The following is a 19299-nucleotide window of genomic DNA, read 5'->3' as shown; positions in this document are numbered from 1 at the left end:
TACAAGAAATCCACAGGTTCAGAAATTCTTTGTTTTTATGATTTTAATTGTGCTTAGTGGTTTGTCTAAACATTTGCAAACTGCAGAGTTGATAATGTGTTACTTTCCATTTATTAATATCTTTCAGTATCTCTTGCAATAGTAATAAGGAATACTCTAAAGCAACACTTCATAGTGGATTAGAGCTAATGCTCAGTATTCCTACTGGCCCTGGAATACATAAACACTTTTCTTGAAAAACTGAGATCAGTCAAACTCTACATATAAGATTCACTGCAGGATACTGTACTTCCACTTCCAGCTTCTAAGCACAGTCAAGCATGCATACAGTCTCAATTTATTTATTTAAATTTTATTTATAGTTCCAAATCATAACAAAAGTTATCTCAGGACACTTTACAAACTAGGTAAAGACCACACTCTATGACTTATTTATGATTTACATAGACCCAACAATTCCCCCGTAGAGTACGGAGGCAACAAAAACCTTCCCTATTACAGGCAGGAACGTCAGACAGACCCAGCTCTGTGGAGGACGGCCATCTGTCTGCATTTAGGCTTCACAGTATTGCGGTATGTTGTAGAGATATAGGGAGTGTGTGTCCACTGCAGATATTTACATGTGACACTGCCTCTCATCTGCTGCTAGAAAAACAGGCCAGGCACAGAGCATCACTCGTCTTCTCTCTAAGCAGCAGATCAATGCATCTGCACTGATATGAGCTGGAGCTGCCCATTGATCCACTCTGCTTTGTCTTTGTCCTTGGTCATTATGGAGATGAGAGAGTAACCTTTTCCAGAGGTGTCAGGAGTGGAAAGGAGACTGTTTAACAGCCGTCAGGCCTGACGCCTTTCAGCCAGGACTCAAACTAAAGTACGTCCCGTCCTCCCGGGCCCAAAAGAAAAGGCATTGTGGAGGAAGACAGTTAATTTTGGGACAAAGAAAAAAAGCAAAAATCTCAGAGGAGCCCAGTGGCCAGCATGCTCCAAAGCGCCCCCAAACATATGCCAAAGGTCCTTTGAGGTTCATGAAATTTGGTGGGATCATTGCTGTAACCCTGAAGAACAGACAGGAAGTCGGCCATCCTCGATTTCATATGTCAATTTTAATTTTACGATCACATGTAGAACTCATGAAATATTTCACCCATGTTCAAACTAATTATTATTACGATTTGATGTCACAATTGGGCTCAGGTGTGGCATGTTGGCTCTACAGCACCCCCTAATTACTTTGAGCATTTTTGAGGTGCTGCTGGTACTTGTGACCCACGAATCATTGCACATCCAGAATGAGTAGCTTAGGCTTGTGTGTGTTAAATTGGCTCGAGGGCACCCCATAGAATATTTCAAAGTCACTGCCCCCACCTTTAAACTGTAGACGTATGAAATTTGGTAGGCATATGTAAAATATCCAGCCTTTAAAAAAAGCCTCTTAGAGCCATACCCTAATTCCAACAGGAAAGCAGATGGTTTGAATTTACACTGGCCTTTTTCACAGGGTAAAGCCAGTCTCACGTGTTGTCCTTAAGTTGTACTACCGAACTCCTCCTAGAGAATAACCCAGAGTGACTTCAAAGCTAGTGGGTTGCATCTAAGGACCTTTGTGATGCTAAATTGTGAAGCTTTTGAGGATTCATAGAACCTCGATGTGGCGTGGCGGTGAATTTTGCCCAAGACATAAAAAGTAAGTCATCGTAACTTCAAATTTACATTCCCCAATCTGCCCCAAATTTCTCATGCTGGATAACAGTCCAGGCCTGAAGACATCTACATGCTGAAATGGAGTCATAGTCATAGCGCCACCTACTGACAACTGGAAGTCATCTTTATGTGTCAAACTTCATCAAATCTTCATGGGCTTGGGATACTTCAAAACTCACCAACACTGGCACATGGGTCAGAAGTGGCAAAAATTAGGCTTGGGTGTGGCCAGCGGGCTCCATAACGCCATAGGTGGCAAAAAGGCACTTAGATGTACACAAAATTTTGTCAGATCATTACTCTCATCTTGAATTTTTTTGTTCTTTTTTGAGAACATGTTTGAAGCCTTTATGATAGAGAGGATGTGTGTGGTATAGACACATCCGGTCTATAGCGTCCCCTTATTACTTTGAGCATTTGAACGCATTTTCTCTGTTAAACATGCAAGAAAGGTAAGAATCGCTTTAAATGGTTTGGAGGGGAAGACATCATAGACAGATGGGTCAAAAAAACATCACCCAAATGTCCATGTCCCGTGAGAAAGCAAAAGTCAGCGTTGTAACATACATAACTAACATTCATAAAGATAATTATAACCCAAACCATGATCTTTTCATAACCTAACCAAGCTGTTTAAAACAGCGACAGTTTCACAACGTGTGGCGGTCACATTTCCCTCTAAACATAATTGAGAATGCAGTTTCTTCTCATTCTCATTCTCATTTTTAAGACGAGATGATGGGATGAGACTATAAAAGTATTAGTTACATTACATTACTCTTTTTTTTTTCATCTAACGTTTTAAGCAATTAAAGACTTCAATTGAAAACAACAGCTATTTAATATTCTAAATATCAATTAAGCAAAGCACATATTCCAAAACACTATCCAGTCTAATATCTGTTGCTGGACTTTACTTTTTAATCAACAACATAAAACATGCTGTGTAACTAAAAGAATACATTGTTCATTCATTTGTTTGCTGCAGATGTTTTTTGATAAAAGAGATTCAGCCGTTTTAGCAGTGTGTCACTGTTGGTTTTGACCACATGACAGGCTGGGAGGCTTGTTTGTGGATAGAGTGCTGGTTGCATGTGCCTGCTATTATTAACATTGCATGAATGTCTCTGGGTGCAGGTGTTAGGAACAGGATCAATATGATGAGGGAAATTTCAAAGTGGCTAACATCTTGCTGCAGGCAACAGTGGATTAAGAGTTTGGTTAGTATGCCTTGCATAAATTCTTTCTCATATAAGAATCAAAAACATGCTGCAAATATGCTTTTTATACATGAACTGGGCAATGAAAAGGATTTATTCAGACAGAAATAGGTATTCATTTGAAACAGGCTTATATTAAAGGTGGGCCTCATGATTTATTTATTTTTTTAATGAGCACATTTTATTGAGCGTTACAATGTACCTTGGAGACAGGAGTTTCTACGCAGGTCTACCCCCTTCTCTTTTTTTAAGAAATTATCAATGTATCTCAAAACATTATGCACAGGTGTTTCATATTTCAAGCGTTCCAATGACTCAAAAGCAGCCCCCCAGGAAGTGCCCTGGACTTTCAAGCCCCCACAGTGGCCAAAAGCTGTATCCAGTTCTCTTTATACATCCTTGCTCAAAAGGATCCTCTTATCCTGGGAGGCTTTTAATATGACATGCCAGAAGTCATGGGTTTCATTGATAGTAGCTGAATAGTGATTGAAATAACAGAGTCAGAGTAGACTTAATAAAAATGATTAGCGAAAGAAAACAAGATTGCTGTTACAGATGAGTAACTTAGATTTCTGAGTCCAGACCTGTGAATCCATCAACTCCCTTAAGTTGAAAGCAGTTTCTCACTTTCTCAAAGCACCAAACTAAACACATACTCACTTTTGATCCTATCACCACATTAGTTAAGATGTAGCCATGTCCATGTGCTGCTACTATCCTTCCAGATCTTCCAGGTCAGCCAATCAAGCTAGAGGAACTGAAATCAGACGTAGAGAAAGAGTTTGCTCCTTTTCTTCATTTCATGTCTGTTTTCAGTTATTCTGCAGCGAGATAACTGCTTGATCCAGATGCTCCTTGCTTCACAGACTGAGGCTGAATAAGTGCTCTATTTTGTTCATTCGGGAGACAAATAAAAGTGGAAAAAAGCACCCTTTCCCAGTGCAATGATGTTAGTTACTAAAATATTTATGTGTTTAAGGAAGACATTCAGACTAATTTTTTCCCCTCTGACAGCACAAAAACACCTTCATGTACGTCTATATGAATGCTTAGTAAGTCAGTCAGGTCTTTTATGTACTGTAGAGCTCAGCTGAATAAGCTGAACACTTTAAAACGAATCCAGTGATCAGGTTTTATACTGACTAAAGTATTCCACTGTAAGATTCTTCAGCTGCCATTATTTTTAATGTAAAGGTCTTATGACCCTGGTGTTTGATATCAGGTTGACTGATTGGGATATCAGATATTAGATATCAGTTTCACTTCATGAGAGAGAGAGAGAGAGAGAGAGAGAGAGAGAGAGAGAGAGAGAGAGAGAGAGAGAGAGAGAGAGAGAGAGAGAGAGATTTGATTTTTAAAATCTACTTTATTTGGCATTCATTTTTCAACTGTAAACAATGTACAAGTTAAAAAATTAAAATGCAACCTTGATAAATAAATAAATAAATAAATAAAACATTTAAATGAGGAAATCTGCAAACAATAGTTCTTCAGCTGTGACCGAACACAACACATTTTGGAAACACCATATATCTTTAAAAGAGTCTAGGTCCCCTGCGGTTTTATAAAAACTAAAATCCACCAGCAGTCTGGCTTTAATCATGTTCACACACACAGGGACCGACTCCACCTGCAGGTTTTCCTCCACCATTCTCTTCCTGGTCACATACACTGCCATCTTAGCCTGCCCTAAAACAAAGTTTAAAAGCTGGCTCTTGTGTTTTTGCTGGCGAGTGTATTTAAAACCACAAATAAAAACCTGCTTACTAAAACTCTCTTTAAAACTGGTAAAAACAACTTGTAAAAACAGAAACAGTGCTGACAGACGGTGACACTCATAAAAACAGTGGAAAATTGTCTCTCTTAAGCCACAGAACGGGCATTTGTCCTCCACAGCATCATTTATCATGGACACAAAGGCATTTACCGCTATGATGCCGTGGAGCAGCCTCCACTGTAAGTCTCCGTGTTTTTTGCACAGTGGAGGCTTATAGAGAGACCTCCACTGAGGCCTGGATCCCAGGTCCAGCTCTAAAAAAGTCCTCCAAGGAGTGTCTGTCCGTCCATCGAGTTTATTCCTGTTAAGTGTTTTCACCAATAGTTTGTAAAGAGTTTTTCCCGGCGCTCCCTTCAGGGAAACCGGGTGTGTTGCCTGCAACAGAGGCCCAGAGCAGTCTTTTAAATCCAAGGCCAGAAAGGTGGCAGGAAAAGGGTCCTCCATGCTGGGGGGGGGGGGGATCTGTGTGTGATATTTTTTAAAAGCAAGGTGCCTTGACTGGTCAGTTTGTTTCTCCAGTGGTCAAGAACTTTTTGAATTACCCTGGTGGATCTCAGGCCCATCTTAACAGCCAGCCCAGTAGGGTCCTCCAGCTGGGGCCCAGCCAGCTCCACCACCTGACCCAACGTGGAGACGCCTGCAGTCTGCAGCAGCCTGGTCAGGGAGGGTCCTGCCCAGCTTGGGTGGTCCAGCACCGCCCCATACAGGACGGGCTCCTGCAGTAGCCAATGAAGGGAGTCCCCCTGCTGCTGCCTCTCTTTTTTAAGCAGGTTCCATACACTAAAAACACTTTTATAAAAACCAGGAAGAGATGGTTTCATTCATTAAAAACAAATTAAAATCAAGACCCAGGCTGTTAAAATGTTTCAGGATGCACCGGGATAAAGGTCTCCACAGAGTATCCTCTGGCCCAGTCAGTAACCTTTGTATAAACTGTAGTCTGAAGGCAGCGCCTCTGCTGGCCAGATGGACCAGGCCCTGGCCACCCTCCTCTTTTGGAAGGAAGAGGACACTCTGTGGGACCCAGTGCATCCTGTCCCAAAAGAAATCAACTAAAACCCGTTGTATCTCTGCCAGGAGAGAAACTGGGGGATCGACACAGGACAGCCGGTGCCACAGGGCGGACGAGACCAGGTTGTTCAGGATCAGGGTGCGACCTCTGTATGACATTTTTGGTAAAAGCCATTTCCACTTGTTGAGGCGCCCCTTCACCTTCATGACAACGTTCTCCCAGTTTTTCTTTATATGGGTCTCGTCCCCCAGAAAGACCCCAAGATACTTGAGTCCTCCTCTTTTCCAGTGTAGGCCCCCGGGCAGCCTGAGCCGACCCCCCAGCTCCTCCCCAACCATCAGAGCCTCGCTCTTCCCCCAGTTCACCTTTGCAGAAGAAATAAAACCAAAGTCTTTCACAGTATCAGTTAAAACATCAATGTCTTTTTGTGTATTGACCAACACGATAAGGTCATCAGCATAAACAGACAGTTTAAAAGACACATCACACTGGGGGAAACACACACCGTTTAAATTATTCCTAAGTTTATGGAGCAGAGGCTCGATGGCCAGAGAGTACAACATCCCAGAGAGAGAGCAGCCCTGCCTCACCCCTCTCTGGACGCCAAACGGAGCACTCAACCCGCCATTTATCTTCAGGACACTCGCAATGTCATTATAAAGAACCCGGATCATGGCTATAAAGCCTTGGTTGAACCCAAAGGCAGCCAGAGTCTGCCATAAATACTGGTGTTCAACCCGGTCAAAAGCCTTTTCCTGGTCTATGGAAATAAGACCAGTTTCTACAGCCAATGAACTGGAGAGGTCCAAAACATCCCGAATTAAAGTGACATTATCACTTATGAGCCTGCTGGGCACACAGTAAGTCTGGTCAGGGTGGATGACGGACGCCATCACCTCCCTCAGTCTCAGGGCCAGAGCTTTGGACAGGATTTTATAATCCGTGCACAGCAGCGAGACCGGCCTCCAGTTTTTCAGGTCCTGCAGGTCTCCCTTCTTCGGCAGCAGGGTGATGACGGCCCTCCTGCAGCTCAGAGGCAGTCTTCCAGTCAGGAGACTTTTGTTTATAACCTCCAGCAGGTCCTGTCCTATAATGGACCAAAAAGACTTATAAAAGTCAACAGGAAGGCCGTCCATCCCCGGAGCTCTGCCATTTTGTAAGCTGGTCAGCGCAGTAAGGAGCTCCTGCAGAGTCATCTCTGCTGCCAGCTGGGAGTTTGTGTCAGCACTGACCTGAGGGAGACCACTGAGGAAGCTGCTGTGCACATCTGGATTATTTGTCCACTCACTCTTAAAGAGGTCTCTGTAGAAACCGGCAGCAAACTTCCTGATCTCAGAAGAGTCTGAGACTTCAGAGCTGCCACCCGTGCGTAAAGAGTGAATGGTCTTCCTTTTCCGTTTTTTTTGCTCCAGCCCAAAGAAAAACTGGGAGGGCGCGTCCATCTGCGAGATGTTCATGAAGCGAGACCTGACCAGAGCTCCCTGTGCTGAGACACCCAGCAGGTTGGCTATGGCCGATTTTTTTAACTTGAGGGAGTCTAAATGCCCTCGATCTCCTGTAGAAGCTGCTAAAGACTGCAGTTCTCCGACCTGTCTCTCCAGATCCTTCATTGACCGGGTCAAATCTCTTGTGACATTGCGAGTGAACTGCTGGCAAAGTTGTTTGATTTGTGTTTTCCCAAAGTCCCACCACTGCTGAATGCTGGGGAAGGCAGGCCTGCTCTCTCTGTGGGAAAACCAGAACAACTTAAAAGCAGTTCTAAAAGCCTGGTCTTTTAAAAGGTTTGTGTTAAAATGCCAATAGGCGCTCTTTAAACGAACGTTTTTAATAAAAACAGAGCAGGAGACAAGACAGTGATCAGTAAAACCCACAGGCTGAATAAAACACCTTTTAAAAATATTAAAATGGTGTTTAAAACAATAGAGGCGGTCCAGTCTGGCCAGAGATAAAAGGTTTCCCCTTGTGTGACTCCAGGTATACTGTCTGTGATTACTGTTGAAAACCCTCCACAGGTCAGACAGCTCGTGCTCTTCTATCAGCTGTCTGAACCTGTGGGATGAAGCAGGGTGTGGTTCCGGATGATTCCTGTCTAAGGCTGGATTAACCGTACAGTTAAAATCCCCCCCTAAAAACATAAAATCATCACTACCACCAGCTCTAACAGTATCGCTTAAAATGTTTAAAAATGCCACCCTATCCACCCCACTGGTGGGCGCGTAGACATTTAAAAACACAAGCTTCACACTATCAAAAACAGCAGTGACCTTTAATAAAACACCTGGGATGATTTCCTCAGTGACACACGAAACAGGTAAAAAACTTCTGGCAAATAAAATCCCCACCCCTCCACTAAGACTGGACTTATGACTTAAAATCACCTCCCCATTAAAAGCCATCCTCCAGTCACTCTCGTTATCTGCTGTGCTGTGGGTTTCCTGTACAAGCATCACATCAATTCTCCTTATCTCCATCAGTTTAAAAAGAGCAGCTCTTTTAAAATCAGCCCTGGCTCCGTTCAGGTTTAAAATGCTGATGTTAAAATCACACATTGGTGGAGAAAAGCTTAAAAAGAACACAACAGTTATAAAATACGTCAAATAAAAGCACCTAGGTTTAAAAATCATCTTCATCATCAATGATTTTTGCTTTTACTCAAAACTTTAATAATTTTCTTAAACGATAAATTTCCTTGTCTGTGAGCACCTCCTCAGACTTTCCAGACTTCCTTGTGAGAGGCCGAGCTGACTGAATGAACAGTCTCAGGTCATCGAAGTGATCCTCCACTGCAGGAAGTCTGGCACCTTTTGTAATTTCTAAAAACTTTTTTATATTGTCAGGAGTGTACAGGTGAGTGTGCTCCTCCTCCTGAGTGAGGCAGAAGTCACTTTCTGCCTCTGCTGCAGCCTTCACCTCCTTCCCCACTCTCCTGTTCTTTGATGAAGAGGCTACACACTCATGACTTTTTCTTTTTTGTGAGACTTTAAAAATCTCCTCATCAGACATCTCCTCATCATTAAATTCCATAATCGTTGTGTCATTATCACTGTTTTCAATACAACTATCAGTTTGTTTGTTTTCTTCATTTGTAATTTGTTTTTCATTTTCGGACTTTTCATTTTTAGCAAGATCAGTACTTGGAGCGTTCATGGAGTCCACCTCGACCCCCGGAGGCTCCGCAGCCTCCGCGGGCGTCGGGGCAGCCTCCGCGGGCAGCCACCGCGACCGGCGCCGCCGTCTCAGACGGCGGAGCATTCGGCGCGGCAGCCCCGGGTGCCGGCCGGCGCTCCGCCCCTCCAGCCGGGCAAGAGCGGACTAAATGCCCCTCCGCTCCGCAACCAAAACATTTCATGGTCTCCGACGAAGCGAAGACCATGTAGGTAAAGCCCTCCACTTTAAACGAAAAGCTCAGGTTGAGATCACTTGTCGTGTCTTTGAGGATCATGTACACCTGTCTCCGGTGACACACGACATGCTTCAGCTGCGGTGACTTGCAGCCCAAAGACACCATTTTTATCGGGGAGACGAGCTGGCCATAGCGAGACAACTCTTTAGCTAGCACTTCATTCTTAATGAACGGCGGAGCATTGGAGATTGTTATCTTCGTGGCCGGACTAACGAGGGGGAGAACGGGAGTGAAGGTGTCGTGTAACACTACACCGTTCTCCACCACTTCGCTAACTTTAGCGGTGCTATCCAGGAAGATAACAATGGCTCCGTTCATGCGGGAGGCAAACTTAATACTACTATATCCCACCACTTCTCCCACTGCAAGCCCAGCTTCCTCCACAGTACATTGCACAGCCGGGATGAGTTTGACAGCATGACGACGTGTCAGCCGTTCAAACTCCGAGGCAGCTATTGCTGCCACCGGCATTGTATCAAACAAAACAAAAAACACCACCACCAAACCACCAAACACCACAAAAAAACACCTCTAACTAAAGACAAACTGTGAACACATAAACACACCGAACAAAAAGAAGTAATAAAGTTAGAAAACTCACTCACACTGCTGAAAAAGTTCAGCACGCACCACGCTCTCAGCACTCACCACGCTCCCAGCACTCCGTCCTCCATTCACACAGAGAGAGAGAGAGAGAGAGAGAGAGAGAGAGAGAGAGAGAGAGAGGGAGAGAAAGAGAGAGAGAGAGATCGTAATATTTATTTCAAAAATGCAGATATTTTTGGTTATTTTTAGTTTTTTGAAGCAACATATTTTCAGATGTGTGTTCTCTGTCCGCTGGTGGGAGTGTGCTCACTTGTGTGTGCGCCAGTGTTGGGCATTTTACTTTAACAAAAGTAATTAGTTTCAGTTACTATACTTGTCCAAAAAGTAACTGAAATAGTTACTGAGTTACTAGTTACTTCAAAGTGCATTTGTAAATGTTAAAATGTGTCAAATAATTTGTAGCCCACCTCCACCTCCCTTTAACAGAACTTAAAATGCATGTGCATGTTGAAATCTTAATATTATAATAAAAAAGACACTTTACCCACAGTGTGATCTAGGAGAACCCAAAGATCACTCCAGAGATGCAGTGGGAAGATGGGAGAAAGTTCTAGAAAGTCCATCACTACAGCCCTCCACCAATCAGGTCTTTATGGCAGAGCGGCCCGATGGAAGCCTCTCCTAAGTGCATGAAACATGAAAGCCTGCATAGAGTTTGCCAAAAATGCATGAAGGACTCCCAGACTATGAGCAATAAGATTCTCTGGTCTGATGAGACCAAGATTGAACTTTTTGGCCTTTAATTCTAAACAGTACATGTGGAGAAAACTAGGCACCTCTCATCACCAGCCCAAATTCAACAGTGAAGCATGGTGGTGGCAACATCATTCTGTGGGCTGTTTTTCAGCTGCAAAGACAGGACCACTGGTTGCAACTGAAGGTAAGATGAATGCAGCCAATTACAGAGATATCCTGGAAGAAAACCTTTTCCAATGTGCTCAGGACCCTGGGCCGAAGGTTCACCTCCCAACAAGACAATGACCCTAAACACACAGCTAAGAGTGTCTAAGGAACAACTCTGTGACTGTTCATGAATGGCCCAGCCAGAGCTCTGACTTAAACCCAACTGAGCATCTGAGACCTGGAAATGTATGTCCATCAATGTTCACCATCCACCCAGACGGACCTGGAGAGGATCTGCAAGAGGAATGGTAGAGAATCCCCAAATCCAACTGTGAAAAACTTGTTGCATCATTCCCAAAAACACTTATGGCTGTATGAGCTCAAAAAGGGTGCTTCTACTCACAACTGAGCAACGGCTCTGAAAACTTACAGGATTGAGTGAAAAATGTAAGGGGGTCTGAAAACTTTCCGTACCTAGTGTCTATCTGGCACATCTACTGACGCAATTTCTTTTTTTACAAAATTCCAGTATAGTGTCTGAAATCTGGTTTGGTCATTCCTAATATAGATCTCTATTTAGTAAACACTCTAGTATATAGGGAATAGTTAGTGAGTCAATGAGTGAACAGTTTCAAACACAGCTGCTGCCATTGATATGTATTAATAAACCTTTATCCTGTTGCTAGCATGATGGCCTGTCAATCACAAGGTAGCAACACCCCAAAGCATGCCCTGTTTTATGGTCTAATTCACTTTAAATGGGACCATAATTTACTAAATGAAAATCACTGAAGAATACTTGAAGCTAGTGATTAAGAACATAAACTCATTAGGAAAATGATTACTGAGGTAATAAATTAAGTGAGAGGTACTGTAAGGTCTAAATGGATATATTTTTGCAACCACTGGAGTCACCCCCTGCTGGACATTAGAAATAATGCAGGTTTAAGGCACCTAAGAATTGGCTTCACTTTTCAACCCTACCCAAGACTTTAATATTTCCTCACATTTTATTAAAGTAAACTTCCTTGACTGTGGATATCCATTTTCACTGTCATGTGCCATACACACATCTGATTTACAACACAAATACATTATGTTTTAAACCTTGTGGCAGCAAGGTAAAGACGGACCTCCAGGCAGTCAATTTGAAATTCTGTCTCATTCGTTGTAGCTGTTGTAGATATACCTGCCAATGTGTCTGATTGTGTGCAAAGAGCTGTGTGTTTGAGGAGCGTGGTGCTGGGTGGGAAGTGGCTCAGCTACAATAAACCCTGATTGTTTGAAGCAGATAGCTATTAGCCGGCAGAGAGTAGGATCTATTATGGTGGAAATGAAGCATTGTTAAAGAAACATAAGACTTCCCTCAGCGGATGATAGCCTCCTGAAGGGGTCCCAGATTAGATCTCACAGGTGCACTTGGGAGGAGAGCACTGATCATTACACTGGGAGAATTATAGCGGCTCATCAAATCTCCTCAGGAATGAATATTAAGTCTTATTATGAGGAGGGAAGAAGCCAATGATCTGAGTAAATTATAAGAATTGTTTGGGTTGTACCATTTTTTACATTTTCAGCTCACCAATTGACTCACAGAGATCTAACAGCACTAATGCACTGCTCCACATAAAGATGCATTAAAAGAAAATATGGCTAAAATTCAGTTCTGAAAGATGGAATGACTTTGCTGTGTGAGGGAATGTTCCTGTCTCTATCCAGAAGCATGAAGCAGGGTCTCTCTGCCTGCTGTCAGAGTGAAGTACAGTGAAGCAGTGCAGTGAACGGGAGAGATGAAGAGGGTGACTGAATTTCAGATTTATTCTCTGGCTATGAAGTTATACTTTCTGCTGTCAAAATCGCTGAAGCTCTTGTTGAAATAAAACGTTCATTTCAAGCCTGAGATAATCAGTGGCGCACTATGAATCTCTTCTTTTGAGTTGAGAAATAGAGCTGTTGGGCAGCACATATACACTCATAATAACTACACACTCATAATGTACACACGTACTCAGCTTACAGTGGCATGAAGGTAAAAGGGGTGGGGGGGTTGTTCAGATGTAAAAATCACCAATGATAAAAAACACTAAACCTTAATGCCTTATTTACATTTTGGCCCTTTAAAATACAACAGCTTATTCATTGGCCATGTGGGAAAGTGCTCCCAACATGGCCCTACATTTGAATTTTTAACATTTTTATTTTGACACGATGCCCATTGCCAGTCAAAGAGAAGATCAGAAATCCTGTTTTGACTTCCATAATAATACAAATAATAATAATAATAATAATATTAATAATAATGTACACTCTATGAATCACTATTGGGGTTTCATACAGGAAATATAGACATGCACATTGCAGAGATGTCAGAGCGAGGAGGCTCTCCATGGAATGGCGCGCTGAGCACTTAAGGGAGGAGAACTGGCACCTCTCCAGATGCTAGTCAACCTTTTGTACTTGGTCCCTACGGGGACTTGAACAAGCAACCCTCTGGTTCCCAAGCCAAGTCCTCAGTGAGCTACTGCCCCTTGGTATCAAGTCAGCATGTTTAATCAATTCAATATAGCCAGAATAGGGCTGCTTTGGCACTTTATGTCTTTTGGATTGAATGCTTCTTGGCCTGTTGCAGAGATGTTATGACACTGGCTGGTTACATGCTGCAGCACTATTAACCAAGTATTAACCAATTGAAAATGGGATTGGCAGTGTGTTAAATGGATGTGGATGGAGAGGTTTGGAGCCAAAGCAGAGAACAGGCAGGAGAGTGAAGCCAGACATATCTGCACCCGCATGGCCAAGCGATTACTGTGTCTGTGGTTTGAATAAACATCCGTCCAACCACATCTGGTATTCTCTTTCATGCTCCACAGCCTCTGCCCCTGAGGACGGTCTATCTAGCACCCCACATGGCCCTCCAGAGAGTGGGGCCCACCTGTACCCAACAACTGAGGACACAGGCAGGAGGTTCCCTGTTGTCACCACCGCCCCACCTGTCAACGTCCCAAACCACCACCCACTCTACAGAAATTCCCCCCAACGCCCTATAGGTCAGCCAAACTACTTTGAAGACAGCAGGTTATCCAGCTCTCAGCCCACATTTTCCACCCTGCAGTCCGGTAGTCTGCTGGATAACGGTGTTAAAAGGGCTTCAGATGAGAGTGCTGAAAGCTCCAACATGCAAATAACCTTTGTAATGCATGCATTAGCAGCCACTTCAAACTCCAACACCAGGGATGTTTTAAAAGACCCAGAACCTAATGCCACCACCCCCCCTGCTGCTAGTGCTGCAAGAAAGAAAGATGCGGGGAAGCCAGTCCAGCCTGGCCCGAGGCAAAATGTAAGACCCAGCAGTGATGAAGAGGAGACAACCACCACCACCATCACTACCACCACCGTCATCAACACCATGCAGAGTCCAGGTATGATTATTATGCCCTTTTGAAACATACCACATTGCAATCATATTGATGATTTGTATTTGATAAAGTGCTGATGTGTGTATGCAGATATGTGAGAAGTGAGCTAGCTGCAGTAGCGATTCTAGGGGAGGGCCAGTGATCCTGTAATATTTAGGTTGGACCCTCCTCTGTCACAGTTTGGATAACACTCCAAAGGAAAAGCTTTTTCAAAGGGCCTGACCTCAAGATATCTGAATAAAAATTGATTCTATGGGTCCCCACTGCAAAACATGCAGTTTTTCTCATGCAGTAGCTCAGTCCATAGGGACTTGGCTTGGAATCTGAAGGGTCACCAGTTCAAGTCCTGTTCCTCTACAGACCAAGTATGGAGCATGGACTGGTAGCTGGAGAGATGCCAGCTTCCCCTCCTGGGCACTGCCAATGTGCCCTTGAGCAAAGCAACAAACCCTCAACTGTTCTGGTTTCTTCTTCATGGCCCACTCACTCATACATCTCCAGTCTGTGCACATGTGTAGATCGGGCCTGTGTGTATTATGGTAACAGAGTGATGCAATTCCTATAGAAATGATGGTCTGGGTTAAACATGTTTTACTAATTACTGTGATAGTAATAGTAACAGTTAAATTGTTCACAATATATGTGTAGGAAATAATATCAAACCCCAAAAATGCTGCAACGTAACAAAGCATGAGAATGGGCATCATATACTTTGATACTTTCATGATCTTCTAAACCCATGTACAGACAGCATTTAAATAGGCGCCTAACCAAAATACAATGGTTATTGCAGATTTATGACCGGAGCAACATTATATGCAGTGCTGAGCTGCACCTCAAAGTAATCTTCAGTTATGCACGGTCAGATTGTCCATAAAAAAACAAGAACATAGAAACTCAGACTACAACTCATAGAGAGTGACTTCATTCTCTGCTCAGGACACCATTACGCCACTATATCTGCACATAGGAAATAGTTGTTGGTTGCTGTAATAATGTTTGGAGTATCAAGTGCCTTTAACTGAACCCCAGTTTTTTCCCTGAATTTAACTATTTCACAGCCATGTGCAGATGTCGTTTTAAGTATGAATTTTTTAAACATTGTCATTGGGTGTCACTCAGTAGTCATTCTTGTCTGCCGATAGGTTCAGACAGACTGTACCACCAGTCAACCAATTTTGAGACATTGCAGATTCTTTTTTTTTGTCAGTCATATGTAAAGTCAGTGAGATAAAAAGGTAATTAGACTTTCTCTTGTGAGACAAACACAAAGGATGCATGACCATGAAAGCCATGGGCTAAAATACACTACAACAGCCTCCCTGCATCACAAACCCTTAATCAAGAGGTCCAAACAGGGGCCACAGCATAACACTCTAAGATTATCAGTTATGAAGAGAGTGGATGGGGAGAATACATATCAAGGTGGAGACTTTGCCGGTAAGATGGGAGCAGCTTGATTAATCAGCTCATCTGTTTGCAGGGAGACGGCAGGTCAAAACATAGACATGCAGGCACAGGGTGAATGACAGCACTGAAGTGCAGTAATAATGCTGGAGTGGACACTAAGTGCCATGGGGACACAGAGAGGATGCTCTTCTTCATAGGAAGCACTTCAGCAAAAGTTTACTTTTCAGCTCAGAGAAAGGGAAGGATGTAGGTTGTGGAGCAGAAACCCCTGAAGGCCACCAGGAAATATTCTGTCCTCAGCTGTCCCATCACAGGGCTGAGCTGCTGAGAGAGGCAGCTAGAGAGGAAGAAACCCTTCAAGCAAAGTCAGATAGAGTGGCATGTGTGTTTGTAGCAATGGTTGTACTTGTACAGTATGTGCAATAGAGTTACAGTACACTAATGTATGATTCATCTTGGCAACAAAATCTAATTAACAACTGGTATTGCTTAAGCTGTATATGTTATATGTCATTGAGCCAATCCTTTCATATGTAAGTGTAGTTCGGGGTCCATTAATTTAACATGAGCACTGGGACACCAACCCAGTTAAAAAATGACATATTGAGTTCTGTAAAACTATACTGAGAGTCTGTAAAAACTGTCCAAACCATGGCTGCAGAGCAGAACTCATCCAATTTCAAGTCTTTATGAAAAACAGACAACTTTATGAAAAAAAAACAGAATAAACAATCAAATGCATTTTGGAACCATTTGACAGAGTCAAAGATTCAGATCCATGCTAAAACAGAGCATATTTGACTCCAGATAAAAAAAAATACCTGGAAAGGAAAAAAAAACAAGTAGATAAAGATAATACACTACAATATTTCAAGCAGTAAAAAACTGAAATCCAATCAATAAGTAAGATAGAATGCTATAATTTACTGGACAGAGAATTAGAAACTGGTTGCCATAAGAGTGAATGGCTAGAAAGATTTTTTGAAACTGTATCTTTATCTGTAGAATTTGTATCTGTTGTGAAACACATGAGGTTGTGACAGAAGCTCATTTTCTTACAAGTTCCCTATAAATAAATAACTTAGCTGAAATGTAGTCTCTGAATTCACCCGTAAAAGCCCATACTTTCATTTAGACAAAAGACAGACTCAAATCCTTCTGGGAGAGGGCAGCACAACAGTGGAACAGCAGGAGAACATGTGACTGTATGTCACAGAGCAAGACATATTACTGTTTTTTCATCTTTTATATTTTATTGTTTTACTATTTATATTCTATTATTTATTTTGACAGACCCAACACTCAGCTCACAGCTGTTGGAGCAAAGGAAACACTGAAGCACATAAAAACACACAGCAATGTAAAAATAACCTGTCCGTCATCAAACACTGCTGCTTCATAGGTCGTGCTACAGGGTGCCCACGTGTGTTGGTATGAGAGGATGAGGGGTGTGACAAAACGATGCTTGGAGAATAAGAGCAGCCTGCAGCGCGCTGTTATACACCCTGCAGAGAGTAGTTTGTTCCGCTGAACATACAATAGGTGGTTCTCTACCCTGTCTAAAGGATATTTGATATTTACACCAGGCACTGCAAGAATAAGGCTAAGAGAAGCATTAAAGATCCTAACCACTCCAGTAACTGCCTTTTATCCCTGTTGATGTCAGGCAGGAATCACTGGATCCACCAGGCGCGCTGGTAATATCAAGAGTGAGACCGTGTTCTATCAGGCACAAATGCAAAGGCCTGTGATCCCATGCCAATATTCACATAATGTATCCAGATACAGATCACATGCTTATACCAGGTGGAGATGGGGGGCCAAAGATTGGACAACAAGGATGAAATAGCAGCATAGATGTTGACGTCTGCTTCCTCGAGGCGAGCTGCCATTGTTGTCTGAATCACAACAGTCGCTTCTCTGCTACGTCACATCTATAAAACCCCGCCCGGCGGTCCTGATTGGATAAGCCACTTTTTGCAGACCCTGAAATCACTTTCCTATGGAGTGAATCCAGATGGTTGGGTGGAGCTAGACGGAGTCAAGATGGAAGCAAGGCTGAACGAAAGTCATCTGGTGAGAGTCAGGTTAGCAGAGAAGCCCAACAGGCCTTTATTCCTAAAGAAGAAAAAAGGTTTGTCAGTACCCTCCAAAATTACACAGCTTATCATTACAACTAAACTGATTTGATTAAGGTTATGGGATGATCATGGGCATGTTTTCATTGAAGCCATTAAAATCATGAGGGAAAAAGCAACAGCTTACACAAGAGCACCTTTAGCTTGTGTAGATTAGTATTTTAGTGAAAAATGTTTGTCAGTATAGATGAGAGTAGCACATGAAGCCAAAATAATCTGCCGTCTTTGACTGGCGGTAAATACAAACCCCGCCATAATCTGTCCTTATTTCGCCTATTTTACATTAGCCGGCCTGGAAACCTCCTGCAATGACTAATGTTAATCAGGCAGACAGCTGTATTACGCCGTTGCAGAGTAATGATCGGTGTTATATGGATAAAATCAAAGAGGTAGTGAATGTTTGTCCAGTTTACCGGAGGAGAAGTGGGTAGGGAGCCCACTAAGTGCCCAGAGGTGACATCCCCACACATTTATTCTACCTCACTGAATCACCAGGTAATACAGAAATATGACAACTATCCCTTTCTCTGTGGTTAATATACAGTGGTTTTAGTTCAGCTCTGTGAAACCAAACAATCAGCCACGGCTTTGTCCACCTGAGGATAAATGAGGGTGAAAATGTACTGTCTTTCTCTTTAAGACACACACTCACTGACATCATTTGACATCTTTCTGTCATCTTTCTGCCATCATTCTATCAATAAATATTGAAATACAACTTGTAATCCCTCAAATGTAATTTAATTTATTAAAGTCCTCAATCCGGTTTTTCGTATGAACACTGAGGTCTCTCCTATGTTTTCACTGACGAGGGGGCGTGGCCTTATAAGTGATGTAGGAATACTGTCTTCAATGCAGTTTGAATGACAGGTACTAGTACTGTGTAGTGTGTGTGTGTGTGTGTGTGTGTGTGTGTGTGTGAGAGTTCCTTCCATCAGAATCATTCCCATGCTACTGTCTTCCCTGCAGTTCCTTGCCAGCTGAACCTGACTGGGCCAGAAGGATACATCGAGGCTCCACCACAATCCAGCTCTGCTTTGCGCTCCACTATGGACTGCAGCTACGTCATTACTGTCTATATGGGCTATGGAGTGGAGGTCCAGGTAAGAGCAACATCCATCCATCCAGCATATGTTGATCTCCTTATCCTCTCTACTATAGTGTGAGGAAAATTGAGTTCTTTGTTGTCTCAAACGGCAGTTCTTTAGGTAAAAGCTGTGTTGTGTGTGTGTGTGTGTGTGTGTGTGTGTGTGTGTGTGTGTGTGTGTGTGTGTGTGTGTGTGTGTGTGTGTGTGTGTGTGTGTGTGTGTGTGTGTGTGTGTGTGTGTGTGTGTGTGTGTGTGTGTGAGAGAGGATGGGATTTCTAGAGTGCTGTGGAAGTCAATATGGATAAAAATGTTGATGGACAATAAATGCAACCAAACCATTGGTTGGCTGTTCAGAGACCTATTACACTCGTTTTCAGGTTTGTGCTATTGCGTATTTTGTGTTTCTTCTAGAACATATTTACATGCTTTAATGTTCTTTTTCTCATACTGCTCATGGCTGCTGCACCTGTATTCGGGGAGGGGGGGGTGGACGTGAGAGGTTGGTTTCTTTTTTTAACCTCCCTCAAGTCTTTGAGGGATCAACATTCAAGGCGTACTACAATCAACACCTCGTTCGCCCCTAACATCAATAAAAGGGAAAGCAGGTTGGTGGCGTCTTAAGCCCAGTTCAGACCAAAGATTTGCAATGAGACAAGTTAAAACTTGCAACTACCGTACTTGT

At 42.9% G+C, this 19299-nt stretch overlaps 1 protein-coding gene across 1 annotated transcript in view; it reads left to right on the top strand.

Annotated features, from left to right (window-relative positions):
• Window positions 1-19299, top strand: part of LOC310947570 (seizure protein 6 homolog) — a gene marked incomplete at its 3' end in the record, with an annotated part of 339340 nt that overhangs the window by 122230 nt on the left and 197811 nt on the right. Inside the window, exons 2-3 of the mRNA XM_083914416.1 lie at window positions 13436-13984; window positions 18499-18632. Of these exons, the coding sequence (XP_083770542.1) occupies window positions 13436-13984; window positions 18499-18632 (683 nt within the window). The remainder of the gene's footprint in view (window positions 1-13435; window positions 13985-18498; window positions 18633-19299) is intronic.

Source organism: Echiichthys vipera (assembly GCF_963691815.1).
Source record: "Echiichthys vipera genome assembly, chromosome: 5".
In the NCBI taxonomy this organism is placed as follows: Eukaryota; Metazoa; Chordata; class Actinopteri; order Perciformes; family Trachinidae; genus Echiichthys; species Echiichthys vipera.
The sequence above is the reverse complement of the archived record's forward strand: the minus strand, read 5'-3'. Positions and strand labels throughout refer to the sequence as shown.